Genomic DNA, 16,230 nt, shown 5'->3' with positions numbered 1-16,230 from the left:
GCCAACCTATGTGAACATTAACTAAACTTGGCCTGTCATGAAAGCTTCCCAAAGCAGGATATAACAAATGTTCAAATAAGGAAAGAAGATGAGAGACTTACAAATTCTTTTAAAATATTTGATTTACAGAAGTTTGATATATCCACAGTTTTCAGAGACCAGTTTCAGCAAATTAAGATTACTAGTATATTATCCAGCCCCAAACCGGCCTACAGAAAATATTCTGGGTTCACTAAACTTTTATTTATGCAAATTTTTTCTTCTAAAGAACTTAGAAGTTAAAAAGCATTTTATCCAAACAAAATGTAGGAAACTGGGGCCTTTAAGTATTATTATTACCATTTTATTTCATGGTACTAAAAATAGAAACTATAAGAATACATCCTCAAAAGTGGCTTATCCAATGCCACGAAAATGAATAATAAAACAGAAGCTCTCATTCCTAAATTCTAGTCACCAAATGGCCTTCTACCTACTTACAGTCCCCCAAAGCTTTCATAGAAAATGCTCTTCTCAAATTCTGCCACTGCTGTATTTAATCCCCATTAAAGTAAATTTATCTGTATAGGTTGAGCATCCCAAATCTGAAAATCCAAAATCTGAAACTTTTTGAGGGCTGACATGACACTCAAAGGAAATGCTCATTGGAACATTCCTGATTTTAGATTTTCAGATTTGGAATGCTCAACTGGTAAACATAATGCAAATATGCCAAAATAAAAGAAAAATCAAAGTCTGAAACACTTCTGGTTCCAAGCATTTTGGATAAGGGATATTCAACCTGTATCTCCGAGGTACAGCTCTGGTATCTCTGATTGGCATAAAATCCAGTGAATTACAAAAAAATTATGGATTACATTGAATATCTATTTCTGTACTTAATACGTTTATATTACAACCAAATATCCTGGATCAGCGAAATTTAAAATTTCTTTCCACATTTTTATCAGGTCAGATACTCTAAACATTTCTGTAGAATCATTCTAGGTAATTTCTGTGGAATCATTCTAGGTAATTCAGTATAATTCCTTTTCAGAATGTATTCCAACAGCCCTGCAACTACATACGATAAAGTAATACATCACTCCAGGGTACATGAATTCTTTAAAAATATTTAAAATTATTTAAAACAATTTGTAGAGAGCTGGTGTACTTTATAGAAGTTTGCCTAAATGACTGTTGGAAAGCACGCCAGTCAAGTGATTCATTTTATGTATTAATCCAGCTCGGCTGACAAGCAGTTGCTAATACAGCACTTCTAACATTGATTCAAGTCCCATAAAAGGATTTTGGCTCATAAAAAATGCTGGCATGGCATTAGGATGTAGGTGTTTCCATCTCTGGTCTATAGAAATACAGTAATGTGCCAAGTTTTGTTGGTGACCGAAAGCATTTCTGAGAAGATAGGTGTTACAGAGATCAAATAAATGTATAGATATTAAAGCTACCTTCACCCGGGCTGTGTCTAAATCCCTAATTTCTCTAAATCAGAGGCAAATTTTGAAAAATGGCCCCCAAATAAAGAGTAGTGTGGGTGTATGGCTACTATGCCATTGTGTTTATGTTCTTTCTCTATATATATTTTTAATTCTCATTCTAGGAAAGATGGATATTTTTACCTTTACATGAGCATCAATAGTAATCACAGGGATACAGAAAGATCTCTTTTCATTCACTGAGTTGGTTAGTACTACGAAAAACAGAAATCTGATAGCTTCTTTCTGTCAGCATAAAAAGAGAACATGACCTTGTCCTGAGAAACACCACCAAGTAAGATTTTTCATAACTTCCATGCAGTGGTGATCTAATAAGGATCTAAAAGTAATTAACTGGATCTTTTTTAGCCAACCAAAGCCTTATTCAAATACACATTTTTATCAGCATTCTAAGAGAGCCATAAATTGGGGCATTTTGAAAAACTGGGATCTAATCCAGCCCATGATCTGATCAGGGTTCACCAGTAATAATAAATTGGGACTATTAAAACTGGGAATCATTCCAACATTTTACCCAAACCACAGGACCTAGAAAATTCTACTGCAAAAGATAGGGATATTCAGTGATGAGTAAAACCATGCCGAATTAATCATGTGTATGTAATCATGCCAAAACATGGGTGTTTTCAACAGTTTAAATAGTGCCAAAGTTATTAAGTTCAGTAAATAATTAATTATTGAGAATCACTTGGCAAATTAAAGAAATCAACCTTCTGGTTTCTTTAATACATCCTTTTTTGAGTGTACAATAATGACAAAATACTATCAATTCACTTGTTGCTGTATATATTTAGGAGCGTTATATGTGTGTAGATTACAACCAAAATATTAATTCCAGAATGTAATACTTTCCTTTTCCTTCTTCGACTCTAATAAGCATCTTCATTTTTCAATATGAACAAATGTTGGATAAACTCTAGCCTTACTCTGGTTTTCATTTCAATTTCCAGTAACATAAAAATCCTCCATAATTAAATAAAATGCTGAGGGGTTGGGAATAGATTTTCACCCACTTGAATTCTCAAACTATAAATGGTTTCTGAATGTTTTTATATCTCTAAGATGCATTTCGTTTATGTGGGGAACTTGCAGCTGCATAATTAAATCTTGGTTTGCCAAATATCAAAAACACATGTATTGATTTAAACTAAAGGGAACAGGCCACAAGCAGCTCAGCTGATAAGGCAAGGGAGAAGTCTGCAGTTCTTGGAAGGCTTCCCAAAAGGAAAGAAAACTAAGAACCTTGAATTCAGACACTGAAACCGATTAACTTTCCTAAATCTTAGATTCACTCTCACTTAGACATTCCGTTCAGGCTAGTTGTTGAAAACAAGAGCCATATGTTTTCATACTTTTCAATGCTGAAGCTGAAGAGGTTGGCTCTTTTTTTTCTCCCATCTCCTCATGTATCCTGCTAAGATTCTAGTAAGATCTACGAAAGCAATGTTTAATTAATACAACAAATGAGCTTCCTGCAAAATAAACTCTGATATGGTATAAGAGTAATGGAAGATTTTGGAGTATATAACTCATGTTATTAAAATTCCTTTTTCAATTTTAGGAGAAAACTTCATTTACTGAAGTATTATTTCAGGGTCAGTAATATGGGACTTCAATGGAAGACAGTCTTTGGTGTCAGTGGAGATATTTTTCTCAGGATAGTAATACTAAATTAATGATGAGGAGGGGGACATATTTTTCTTTTAACCAATCTCCACTGGATTTTTGAGATGGTATTAAGAATACAGGTATTTAGTTTGGTATTTTACAGGTCCAAGATTCTGATTAATTTCATACTTTGTAAAAGGTTACAAACTTAGGTCTTAGAATTGAATAACAACAATATATACTTACTGACATATTAAGACAATCTCTTGCTTTCAGCTCAAGATGCTAATTTACATAATCTGAATGTGTGAAAAATGCTAATTTAATTTAGTTTGAAAAATGTTGGAAGAAATCATCTTTGAATATAACACTGGGTTCATATCTCTAGCAATGAATATGAGCCTTTGGAACTAATCTTTTATTATGGCTGATCTCACTGAAGCATGAACAAAATGATGAGTTTATTTAATGCAGGGCTTCATTGCAATAGACTGTTTGACTTGTAACAGGAGGTGACACATCATAAGCTGAGAAATCTCTTACTTGAGATTAAGAAAATCCTACCACACAATCTTGAGCAAGAAACTTGGGCTTATACACTCAGGTAACAATGGTGTATGCACTACCATAAACCAATGCCATGACAAGTTCAATAATTATTGCTCTAGAAAAGTAAAAGTAAATGCTTCCATACTTAAGTATGAGATATTTCTCATACTGGAATATCTGAAAGAACCCTAGAGATCATCTAAGGACAAAGTAGCATTTAAGATACACTAGAAGGCCAGGTGAAGTGGCTTATGCCTGTAATCCCAGCACTTTGGGAGGCCAAGGCAGGCGGATCACAATTTCAAGAGATTGAGGCCATCCTGGCCAACATGATGAAACCCCATCTCTACTGAAAATACAAAAATTAGCTGGGCATGGTGGCGCACGCCTGTAGTCCCAGCTACTCGGGAGGGTGAGGCAGAAGAATCGCTTGAACCTGGGAGGTGGAGATTGGAGTGAGCCGAGATCATGCCACTGCACTCCAGCCTGGTGACAGAGTGAGACTCTGTCTTTAAAAAAAAAAAAAAAGATACACAAGAAGATTTTAGGTGCTATGTGGCTTAATGTACTTAATTAGATAAGCTAACTTACATGGCTATGATTTTTATAATATTTTATTTATTTGATTATGTATAAATATAATTCAGACAATAAAGGAAATAGATCAGTGACTGAAATTTATACAACTCTGATCTAGTCCAATATTTACGTGATGAACTAATGCTTTCTAAATGTAATCATTTCATTAGCTTCTTATTCAACAGTTCCAGTGTCAACAAACTCACTGCCTCATACTGCACCCTAATTTTAAGGACTTTTCCCTTCCATTAAGCTGAAAACTACCTCTCTTAAAATAATGCTCCATTAGTATCTTCACGAGACAAATACATAAATAAGAAAATAAATATTAAAGCAAATAATTTGTTTTCAAAAAAGTAAATAAATGAATGGATGAATAAGCAAATAAACTGATAAAGTAGAACGGAATAAAATGGATGCTACAAAACCGATCTAATCTCTATGTGACAGTTCTTCAAGCATGAGAAATCCACAAAGTCTTGATTCTGTAAGCTGTGTATTCTCAGGTCTTTCAACATTTTTAATAAGACTTGGATTTAGTACCCGCATGCTCTGTGTGAGAGAGAGGCATAGGATATTCCAGGTGTGATCTAAGCAGTGTAAAATTAGAATTATTGTTGCTTCCTTTATTTTGTACATGAACTTCCAGTAATGTAGCTTAGGACCAGATTAAGTTTTTGGCAGGCATATCCACATGTTGACTCATGCTAGACTTACGCTCAACTAAAACCATCAGGCAAATGTTTCATATATTTGGTATTAAATCAAACCTTCCACATCCTGTGTATGTGTAGCTCATTTTTGGACCTAAATGCAAGACTTTACATTTATTTCCATTAACTTTCTTTATGTTTAATTCAGTCCATTGTTCCTGCTGATTCTGTCATCGGACATATTGTCAAGCCCTGAAGTTTTGTGGCAACCACAATCTGATCAACAGGTCACCATGACTAACGCCGATGCTCAGCAGGCCAAGGTTAAAAATAAATTTTAACGAAAAAATTTATTCTTGCAAGCTTAGATTGATGGGATATTCATCAGTAATGTTTGGGTACCATTCTCAAATAGCTAATAATCCTTCTAGGGTTATATCATCTGATCTAGATTTCTCTGCATTATCCACAGGAAATATGACACAATGCAATTCTGATGTCTAGGAGAGTACCTTGCTCTTTGTGAAGCCTGGAGATTATAAAAGGGCATCTCAAACTCTGTACTATTGACATTTTGGGTTGGATGATTCATGTTGTGGGGGAGGGTAGCTGTCCTGTGCATTGTAAGATTTTTAGCTACATTCCTAGCCTCTACCCAGTAAAAGTCAGTAACTGCTCACTCCTCTTCCCAAGTTATGACAATCAAAAATATCTCCAGACATAGTCAAACACCCTTGTGGTAAAACTGCCCCCTCCCATTGAGAACCACTGTTCTAGACTCTGCATTCCTCTAATCTAATCTAGTAACCCAACTCATCTTTTATGGCTTTTTGGACTTTTTCAATACATGTAGCTATAGATAAACTATCCATATATAGCAGCAAAATGGTTTTGGATCAGGAATTAGATATGTAGATAACTTAAAATGAGATATGAAAATCAGCAAAAAAAAAATTAGATGAATGGGGAGAGATAATATAAAATCCTAAAATTTAGAATTGAGGTTAGATTAATCCTAGTGTAAAATGATTACAAGGAAATTAAAACTCCAATAGGAATTATATGATTTAGGAGGTAACTTATAAAGACATTTGTACCTGGATATTCATCCAAGTACTATTTGAAACAGTGAAAAATGGAAACAGTCTGGGCATGGTGGCTCCTGCCTGTAAACCCAGCACTTGGGAGGCTGAGGCAGGAGGATCACTTGAGTTCAGGAATTAGAGACCAGTCTGTACAACATAGCGAGAGACCTTGTCTCCATTTTTTTTTAAAGGAAAGAAAAAAAGGATAAGAATGGGAACAGACTAAATGTTTGACAATAGAAGGTAAATAGTTTATTGTATATTGATCTCATAGAATATTAGGCAGTGATCAACATGACATATTTTAAAAACATTAATGACATGGGAAAAATGTTCAACATATAATGCTATGAAAAAAGCAAGATGTTATAGATGCAGGTTTTGGATATCAAGTGTTCAAAGAGAGTTGTCCCTTGGTATCCATGGGGGATTAGTTCTAGGACACTCTGTGGATATCAAAATCTGTGAATGATCAACTCCCTGATATAAAATGGAGTAATATTTGCATATAACCTATGTATATCCTCTCATATACTTTAAATCATCTCTAGATTACTTATAATACCTATTACAGTGCCTACACATCACTTCATTTGCATAGCTTCAATGTAGTACTCGGCACAGCAAATTTAAATTTTACTTTTGGGAACTTTGTGAAATTTCTTTTCTAAATATTTTCAATCTGCGGTTGGTTGAATCCACAGATGTGGAACCCGTGGATATGGAGCCAACTGTATATGCATAGAAAAAAGATTATAAAATATTAGTAGTGGTTATGGGATTATGGTAGAGTTATGTATGGTTTTAATAGTTTTTATACTTTTTATGTTTCCAAAATTTTCTTAATGAACTGATATTGCTTTTGTAAGTTTTGTGTGCATGAGGGGTGCTGGGGGCAAGTGATCCATATTCCCTTAGTTGAGTGAGCACTGGCTAGGGTTTCTAATTTGTTTACAAAAGATTGTACTAGTAAGAAAAGATATTTCGGAGAAGGCACATGAAGAACAAGGAAAATATTTGTAGACTGGGCCACTTAGTCCTTTTGAGAAAAAAATCCTGTGTATCATTTTTCACTAAATAAGAATAGTTTTATGTTATAGCCAAATTCTGCTCCTCCAAGTCAGTGGTTCTCAGACTTTAGAGACTGCTGACGAATCGCCTTGGGCTTGTGTATGAAACACAGATTCCTGGGCTCCAACTCCCAAGGTTCTGATTCTGTAAGTCTGGTATGGGGCTCAGGAATCTTCATTTTTAACAAGGTCTTCTAATGATTCATTCTGATGTAGTTGGTCCCTGGACCACATTTTGAGAAACTCAGCTACAAGAAATCATGTGGTTGAATTTGTTTTTTTTTTTCCTGCCTCTTCTTTGGATAATTGCCTCCTGGATATGCACTAAAGATAGCTGTCACAGACCTGTAGCAGTGTGCTGGTAAACTAGGTCTTCAGAGAAACTGTGCTATAAATATATTCACCATAGCCAATGTCGAACAGCCAATGGCTTATCAGCCAGCTTACAAAATTCTTGAAAGTTTAACAATTGGTTCCTATAAGCTGGTACAAGCTGGCTCCAGTACTTTATGGTATATATTTTATTTAGGTGCATTAAATATTTTGAAAATGAAATATGCTAATGTAAATCTATTATGATACCTATGACAGGATGAGACAAGTAAGCAACAGGATGGCTTGAATCACGTCAAAGAAACAAATTTCAAACATATTAGGAGAAAAGTGTAATAGGTTTTATCACTATTTCTTACTTTATTCTATTTTTTTTCATTGCCATATCATGAAGAGTGATACACTCGCTGAGTTCTTTAAGAGTTGTGAATTGGTTTCCCATAGATGATGGAGAGCTAAGGATCAGGACTCCAGGGTTGGGAGCAATGCCAGATGTTCAGCCTCCACCTCCATCATCTGTGGCTCTCAGCCCCTGAGCGTTGAAATGCCTTTGGTCATTAATTCTATAGCACCCAACCATAAAATCAACTCCTCAACTTCTTCCTCTAGCACATGATTGAGACAATGTTGTCTCTAGGAAACCCCTATCAGATGTGTTTTATGTGTTCATGTGTGGGAAGTGGCCTAAGTGGAGGCTAATAGTATAGTTCTTTCACTATTTTGACCAGACATATTTTAAGAAAATTGGATCCGAAGCCTATACAGCCAGCTGAAGTGAATTTACGGCTCAGCTTTTAAGAACAAGACTCCCTCAGGCACCTGCCTACTAAAGGCAAAACCAGAAAGGAAATGAACTCTTGCTTAAAGACAACTCACCTTATTTTATGGGTTATCAATTTTCTAGCTGGCACACAGTTCCCCAGCTACTAAGAGTTTTTTTCCCTTGTCCCAAGTAAGTATGAGCTACAAAAAATGTAAAGTCTGCATTCTAGAAAACAGCTCAGTTTCCTGAAGATGAGGCATGGGATGTAACCTCAGTAAGAGAAGTCAAGGGAGCAGCAAAGATCTATGATGTAGGCTCCCCACATAGATGCCTTTGCCAATATATGCATTAAAATCTCAGCCTGGATTACATTTTACATTACAGGATTGCTGAATCTTAGGTTATGACGGAGAGTATCTTTCATGTCTTCAGGATAGCTCTGTCAGGTGAATAGTCAACAACAATGTAAAACACTTGATTTCCTTTTAACTGCTCCAGTGACCTTAGAACTCAGCTTATCAACCTCTCAAAAATGAGAAAGGACTAAATAGCTTTTTTTCCTTGCTATTGAAAAAGTCAGCCTTCTCAACGGGAACAGACTACAAAATAGGGGTCAAAGGCTAACAGTAGATACTCTTAGACTGCTCTGTGCTAGAAAACACAATGAATAGATATGATTTTCTTAGTACACATACTAAAGTAATAAAATCAATACAAGAACGGTCTCTTTAGAAACTATAAGAACTAATGTAACTAATAAGCAAGTGAAAAGTTGTGTAAATCTGAGTACATACATGATGAAGTCAGAATCAAACGCTTAGAATTATATGCTGGTTTTGTCATAATCTCAGTCTTTCTCCAAGCTCCATTTAGTTGTGAAGGCAAAGAATTTTCAGGAGAAATATGAATATTCAATTACATGTTTGAAAATCAGACATTTACACATCCACTTGCGATAAGTGCCAGAGTTAACATCAAAGATACGTGAAGGACCTCTTGTCCAAATGGAACATTGAGCTCCTCAAGCAGGAGAATTCAGCTCTTGCAAACCAGCATTATTCCAGCAAACGAAGCCGGCCCTTTAACAGATGGGCAACATACTCTTCAGCTTGCTGATAGCCTAATAAAAGACAGTGTCTTTTTAAAGAATGAAGGACATTCACTTCTCAAATTATAGGACCCAAACGGATTGCGCAGAATAAAATTAAGAAGGTATACAACAGCCTGACTAAAATTAGGAACAGACTATGGGAACTGGATAGTTCTAAACATCAATATCCAAGTGACCTTTCTTTGGAAAAAAAAAAGACATGGAGAAAATATGCATTTTTATGGTCAAAACAGGTGGTAGTGTGTTATGGAATTATAGGCACTGATATAGTAAAAACGTGAAGCAAATTTCTTCTCAAAATAGAATAAAAATTTCCAGAAAGGGAGGTTCTTTTTGTATCAGACACCTTTCCTTTCAGATTGGTCAACCCCTATACTTCTTAAAATGAAATTTCTCCAGTTGACTGTTGCAATATCTAAATTAAACCCAGACCATAGAGTCAAAGAAAATGAAGGTCTCGGCACTTCTGCTCACCTTTCACGCTCTTCTTTCATTTTCTCCAGCTCTTCTTCTCTCAGGCCACCATGTTTCAGAGTACCTTTCTGCTCAGCCTTTCCACCCTTATCCTCTTTCTTCTTTCCAAATCTAGTGAAATGTGAAGGAGAAGGCTGTTAACAATAATCACATGGTTTTTGCGGTAAAGCTAAGATATTTATGGGATGAGCTCATTAAGTCATACTTCTTTATTCTAAGTAAGTCAAGATCATTTTGCATAAAATGGAACTAAAATAAGATAATGAAAGCAGAAAAATAATGCCATTATGAAATTCCCCCTTTTCTCTCTTCTTTCCTTCCTTCCTTCTTTTCACTCATATTTATCATGCATCATGCACAATATCACGTGCTTTTATGGAAGTCTGAGAAAGACAGAAACATCAGCTTGTTTTGTGATTCTTCTATTACTCAGGTTGCTTAGAGATAGGACTTTCTTTAGTTTTTATTTTTTTTTTGAGACAGCGTCTCACTCTGTCACCCAGACTGAGGTGCAGTGGTGTGATCTTCGTTCACTGAAATCTCTGCTACCCAGGGTTCAAGCGATTCTCGTGCCTCAGCCTCCTGAGTAGCTGGGATTACAGGTTCACACCACCCTGCCCAGCTAATTTTTGTATTTTTAGTAGAGACGGGGTTTCACCACATTGGCGAGACTGGTCTTGAACTTCTGGCCCCAAGTGATCTGCCCACCTCGGGATTATAGATGTAAGCTACTGCCAGGACTTTCTTTAAAATGTGTACGTCAGGTCCTCCTGTGATGAGATTCTGATTCCCTTTGTATGTGTCGACAGAAGGTAGGGGAGAAGGGGCAGCCTAAGCATATATAATTTGAAAATTTTCCTTATTATTTAGATAGACAAATATTCAAGACTAATTATGATGACCTATTAATGCAATAGAGAGTGAGAAACTAAAGAATTATCATTAATATATAAACAAAAGCTTATCAATCTCCTAAGCAGGCTTCCCGAGCTCCAGTGTCATTGGCACTTAAAGGTAAACTCCTGGAATTACACTACAACAGTGCCACGAGAGGTCTTACTGAACACCTTGTTCAATGCTCTCATTTTACCAGTGAAGAACCAAAAGCTCTGAGAGGTGTCGAACCTTGACCAAGACCTCCCACCAGAGTCAGGGCAGGGCTGAGATTAGAACCTGATCTCTGCCTGTATGCTTTCCTTTATGCACAATCACTCTCTAATGCAGCCTCAGCTTCCTGAGTCAGCTCTGGAACACAATAAAAATATAATACAATTCCCCAGAAACGGAGGTTTCTCTGGGTTAGTATGTTCTGAGCATTCCTGAGTGCCTGGGATGTATATAGTTACAAGGGCACAGTGGCAATTATGATGCTTTACAAAAACACCGTATATGTTTTGTACTTTTAGGAAAATGAAAACTGCACATTTGAAATAAAAAAAGAAGATGCGGCTGGGCGCGGTGGCTCACGCCTGTAATCCCAGCACTTTGGGAGGCCAAGGCAGGTGGATCACCTGAGGTCAGGAGTTCAAGACCAGCCTGGCCAACATAGTGAAACCCTGTCTCTACTAAAAATACAAAAATTAGCCGGGCGTGCTGGTGCATGCCTGTAGTCCCAGTTACTCAGAAGGCTGAGGCAGGAGAATCACTTGAACCCAGGAGGCAGAGGTTGCAGTGAGCCGAGATGGCACCACTGCAGCCCAGCCTGGGTGACATAGTGATACTCTGTCTCAAAAAACAAACAAACAAACAAAATAAAACACACACAAAAAACAAAACAAAACAAAAAAAACTTGGGGAGATTCCTAGATATTTTGTTTGTTTTTGTTCTTTTGAGACAGAGTTTCACTCTTGTTGCCCAGGCTGGAGTGCCATGGCATGATCTCGGCTCACTGCAACCTCTGCCTCCCAGGTTCATGTGATTCTCCTGCCTCAGCCTCCCAAGTAGCTGGGATTACAGGCATGCACCACCATGCCCAGCTAATTTTTTGTATTTTTAGTAGAGACGGGGTTTCACCATGTTGGCCAGGCTGGTCTTGAACTCCTGAACTCAGCTGATTTGCCCTCCTTGGCCTCCCAAAGTGCTGGGATTACAGGCGTGAGCCACCGTGCCCAGCGATTCTTAGACTTTTTCAAATTATACATGTATGGGCTGGCTTCATACCCCCAACCCTGCCCCAGCACACAGACAGAGAATCAGTCTCCTCACATGAGGACCTGACATATAAATTTTGAAGAAAGTCCTGTACTGTAAACAACCAGAATAATAGAAGAATCATAAAACAAGCGCATGTTTCTGTCTTCTTCAGAATCCCATAGCAATGGGCATCTATCTGCAGCTTCCTAGATTGTGTTTTGACCCATAGTAGAGGATGTTAGTCAAGTCGGAGCTCTGAGTATCACACCTGGAAGGTGGCATTGCTTATATTCATAATTGCGCCATGGTCCTGCCTTTCCTAGAAGCCTCTTCCAGTATTCTGCATATTTCTCAACTTACAATTTCAATCAGCAAGTCTTCTTTCCTAAGTTTTCTCCCTCCATTGCCATCTCTCCATCTCTCTCTACTCCTACTGTAGTTTTTTGGTTGTAGCCAGTCTAGTCTTGGGACTCTGGCGAATCAACTGTCAGCTCTAATGCTATCATCCCCCAGTCTAGTTTTTTGTTCTTTTCTCTCTTTCCTGTTTCCCTTTCTGAATTTATTCCTTATTTTTTCACTGAAGAAATATCCATGTATCATTTACAGAAGTAAGGAAAAGAGAAAAATACAGACAAAAATATAAGAACTTTCTTTCTTTCTTTTTTTGTTGAGACGTTGTTTCACTCTTGTTACTGAGGCTGGAGTGCAACGATGCGATCTCGGCTCACTGCAACCTCCACCTCTCGGGTTCAAGCGATTCTCCTGCCTTAGCCTCCCAAGTAGCTGAGATTACAGGTGCCCACCACCAAGCCTGGCTAATTTTTTTGTATTTTTAGTAGAGACGGGGTTTCACCATGTTGGCCAGGCTGGTCTCGAACTCCTGACCTCAGGTGATCCACCCGCCTCGGCCTCCCAAAGTGTTGGGATTACAGGCATGAGCCACTGCGCTCGGCCAGAACATTAACTTTCAAATATAATTCAGATTTGCCTGATACATTCAAGACTTCTCCTTAACCTACAAAGCAGGAGATAGCTAAATAATGTTTTCATGAATACATTCTTTAGCATTCCAGACCCATGCAGAAGAGTCTTAGGGGTCAACATGATTACTCTAAGTATGTTTACGTGAGAAGTTAATAGCTCAGTACATCACTTGAGATACACCACTTTTGCTTAAAATGCCATTAAATACAGTACTGTTTGGGCAAAATATTCAACACGGTGGGGAGTCAGGGTAGAAATAATGCTTTAGGAGGTTGATGAGGGCAAAAACTTTGCCAAAAGCTTTACAGGTATTAGGCTTTTCTTTTTTTTCCATGCCCCATATTATTTCTCCTATATTTGCAGCTTTTGGGATTTCTGAGATAAAAGCAGTCTTGTTTTTGAAGGGTAAAACTAACCATTTCCTAGCCTACCTTGATCTTTATTACCACACCCAATAAATTATTTTTGTTTCTGGTAGCTAAAATGTTTCACTTGTACTGCAGTTCAGCAATAGCTCATTATCCTTCCCTCTCAGTGGAATACGTTTGGTAAGAAAAAGAACATGTTAGTTGTAAGTAAATTCTGCAAAGTATTTTCTTCTTAGCAAGAACTGCCAATAACAGTCAAATCAAGCAATTCTACAAATATTATAAATGCTTTGATTTAAAGTTCACGATCCTCAATTAAAGTTTCCAATAAGAAGGGCAGAAATACCTGTGAAATTTATTTTATTAGCCAGAGAAAATGATTACAAATTACCTTATTTTGTAGTTTGGGTAGGCTCAAGAAAAGCATTATAAAAAAATAATCTTAAAAAAAAAAACAAAAACTCCCGCATTGTTAAGATGAGGAAATTGAGACCCAGAGAAGTTAATTGCATTTTATTTATTAACACACTGAATTCTTTTTCATTTTGCAATAAGACAACTTAATTATCAGTAGTGGCAGTAGTGGACCGGGGGAGAGAGTGAGGGGGAAAGATTCAACTTGGTGACTTTCCAAGCCTTTGTTTTCCTTTCTGTAGCAGCCTTTGTGGGGATCATTTCACAGCCACTCTTACTTTTACTGAGATACAGAAAGAGGAATTGAGGAGGTTTATCTTCCCATTAGCTATTTTTGTGAGAAAAGTCACGAACCCTGAATGGCTAAAATTACTACTTTATATTCTAGAGTTTCAAATATGCACTGCATTCCAGGCCTCCCGTTATCTGTTACCTTAGAAATTTGAGAGTTGGCAATTCTGGGCTAGGTGCCTTAAGTAAATTGCTTAGAGGTCAACCTTACTTTATATAAAAGATATTTTCCTAAAAAATTCTGTGCAAACATATGGCTTTAATCAATAAAATCTTATTTTACATGTACCTGGGAAGCCTGTTTAAAGAATCTTATGATGGATCTTTTTTGTAAAGTGGAAAAATCACCTTTCAACATACGCTTTATGTAAATTTAGATGTTCATGAATTATAAGTTTGCTTAAAACACCTGTCCATTTCTCTGTTCATTTCTATAGAGGTCATATGAAACAGATTCATGGAAAAATCTTTCTTCTTTCCTTATTCGCTCTCTTTCTTTCAAAAAATATTTATTAGGTATCTACTAGCTGTCAGAAATTATAAGCAATTGATATAGGTTAATATTATGTTGGCATACAAAACCACACAATATCCTCATGAAATTTACATTCTAACAGAGGAGACAGTTACCAAACAAGTATACATCTATAATTGTTAGTTGTGATAAGTGCTGTAAAGGATGTTGGAAGAGACAATAACAGGGAAGTGACTGCCTGGGAAATGCCTCAGTGAAAAAATAGGTTTAAGCTGAGAATATAAGAGTGAGAAGTTCCAGACAAGTGAAGAGTGGGAGAAAAGTCTTGAGGGTGAAGGAAACAGCACATGCAAAGGACATGTGTGGGGAAGGCTTGGTGTATTCAAAACAGTAAAAGAAGGCCAGAGGCTGGGAGATGAGAGAGGAAACTCCGCCAGGATGCAGATGGAAAAGCCAATGGGGACAGGTGTGAGAGAAGCTTGTGGTTTAATCTAAGAGTGATGGGAGGTCATTTCTCAGTCATTCAAGGTGCAGAGAAGCTAGGTGAGGAAACTAGGAGACAGAGTTAGTGGAGGAGAAACGGCAGAGGAACCAAGTGTTTTGAGCAGAAGTGATACAATGTGATGAATATTTTAAAAAGACCATCCTGGTGCTGAAGTAAAAAGCAGCAAGTAAAAGCAGTAACATAATTAAAACCAGTGATTTAACTGACTGGGGACCCCTGCAGGAATGGGTGAAAGATGACAGTGGCTTGGACTAGAGAAGTGGCCATTGAGAAGAGAAGATAGTGATTTGGAAATGGTGAGTCAATGAAGAGGTATCAAAAGATTCAATTTAAAACATGATTATTATTGTAATATATCTTTGGGAAATTCCAGTAGATGGGTCCATGCCTAAGTCCTGAAAAACTGTAACACTTAAAGGTCAGAGACAGGAGTGGGGGTGGGGCGAGAGGCAGGTGGACAACAGAGATAGAGAAAGAACAGCAAGAGAGCTAGAAAGAAAGTCAAGAGAATGTGGTTGTAAAAGAGTTTAAAGAATGCTGCAAGAAGATGGACAAGGTCAACAGATGGGAATGCTGCTGAGATGCCCAATGAGGTGAGGACTGAAAAGCGTTCATTAGATTTGGCAACATAAAGTCATTCATAGCCTTGGCAAGGGTGAGCGGAGTAGTGTGAACAGAAGCCATGTAGGCATGATCTGAAGAGTGAATGGTGGGTAAGTGTAAGTGTCTGTACAACCATTATAGACTGGGTAATGTTTGGCTGGGAGGGAGGTAGCTGCAGGTGCAGTCAAGTGCTGAAGATGGAGGTTTTCAATTTGGCTTATACCATAGAATATTTCAGTTGCTGAAAGGAAAAGAGAGTGAGAGGTCGGAGACGGAGGACAGAGAAGAATAAATTTCTTTTCCCTCTTTATTAAGGTAAAATATACATAACATAAAATTTACCATTTTAGCTATTTTTCAGTGTACATTTCAGTGGCATTAAGCGCATTCACACTGAGAAACCATCACACTATTCATGTCCAGAATTTTTCATGATCTCAAATGGAAACTGTGTACCCACTCTACATATAGTAACTCCCCACTCCCTCCTTCCTCCAGTGCCTGGTAACTGCTATTTGACTTTCCTTCTCTATGAATTTGACTATTCTATGTGAAATTCATATAAGTGGAATCACAGAAAATGTATTCGTTTGTGTCTGGCTTATTTAACCTAGTAGAAGGTCTTCAGGACTCATCTTTGTTGCAGCATGTGTCAGAATTTCATTCCCTTTTAAGGCTGAATAATATTCCATTGCAGGTACACAACCATATTTTGTTTATCCACTCATCCACTGA

General features: G+C 37.3%; 1 protein-coding gene across 5 annotated transcripts in view; it reads right to left on the bottom strand.

The window, feature by feature from the left end:
- Window positions 1-16,230, bottom strand: part of PARD3B (par-3 family cell polarity regulator beta) — a 1,084,399-nt gene that overhangs the window by 209,325 nt on the left and 858,844 nt on the right. For all 5 annotated transcript variants that reach the window (XM_063695123.1, XM_019022741.4, XM_019022742.3 and 2 more), the window contains one exon: window positions 9,722-9,832. In XM_063695123.1, coding sequence (XP_063551193.1) covers window positions 9,722-9,832 — 111 coding nt within the window. The remainder of the gene's footprint in view (window positions 1-9,721; window positions 9,833-16,230) is intronic.

Source organism: Gorilla gorilla, chromosome 11 (assembly GCF_029281585.2).
Source record: "Gorilla gorilla gorilla isolate KB3781 chromosome 11, NHGRI_mGorGor1-v2.1_pri, whole genome shotgun sequence".
NCBI lineage: Eukaryota > Metazoa > Chordata > Mammalia > Primates > Hominidae > Gorilla > Gorilla gorilla.
Note: the sequence above shows the minus strand (reverse complement) of the source record. Positions and strands in the feature narration are given on the sequence as shown.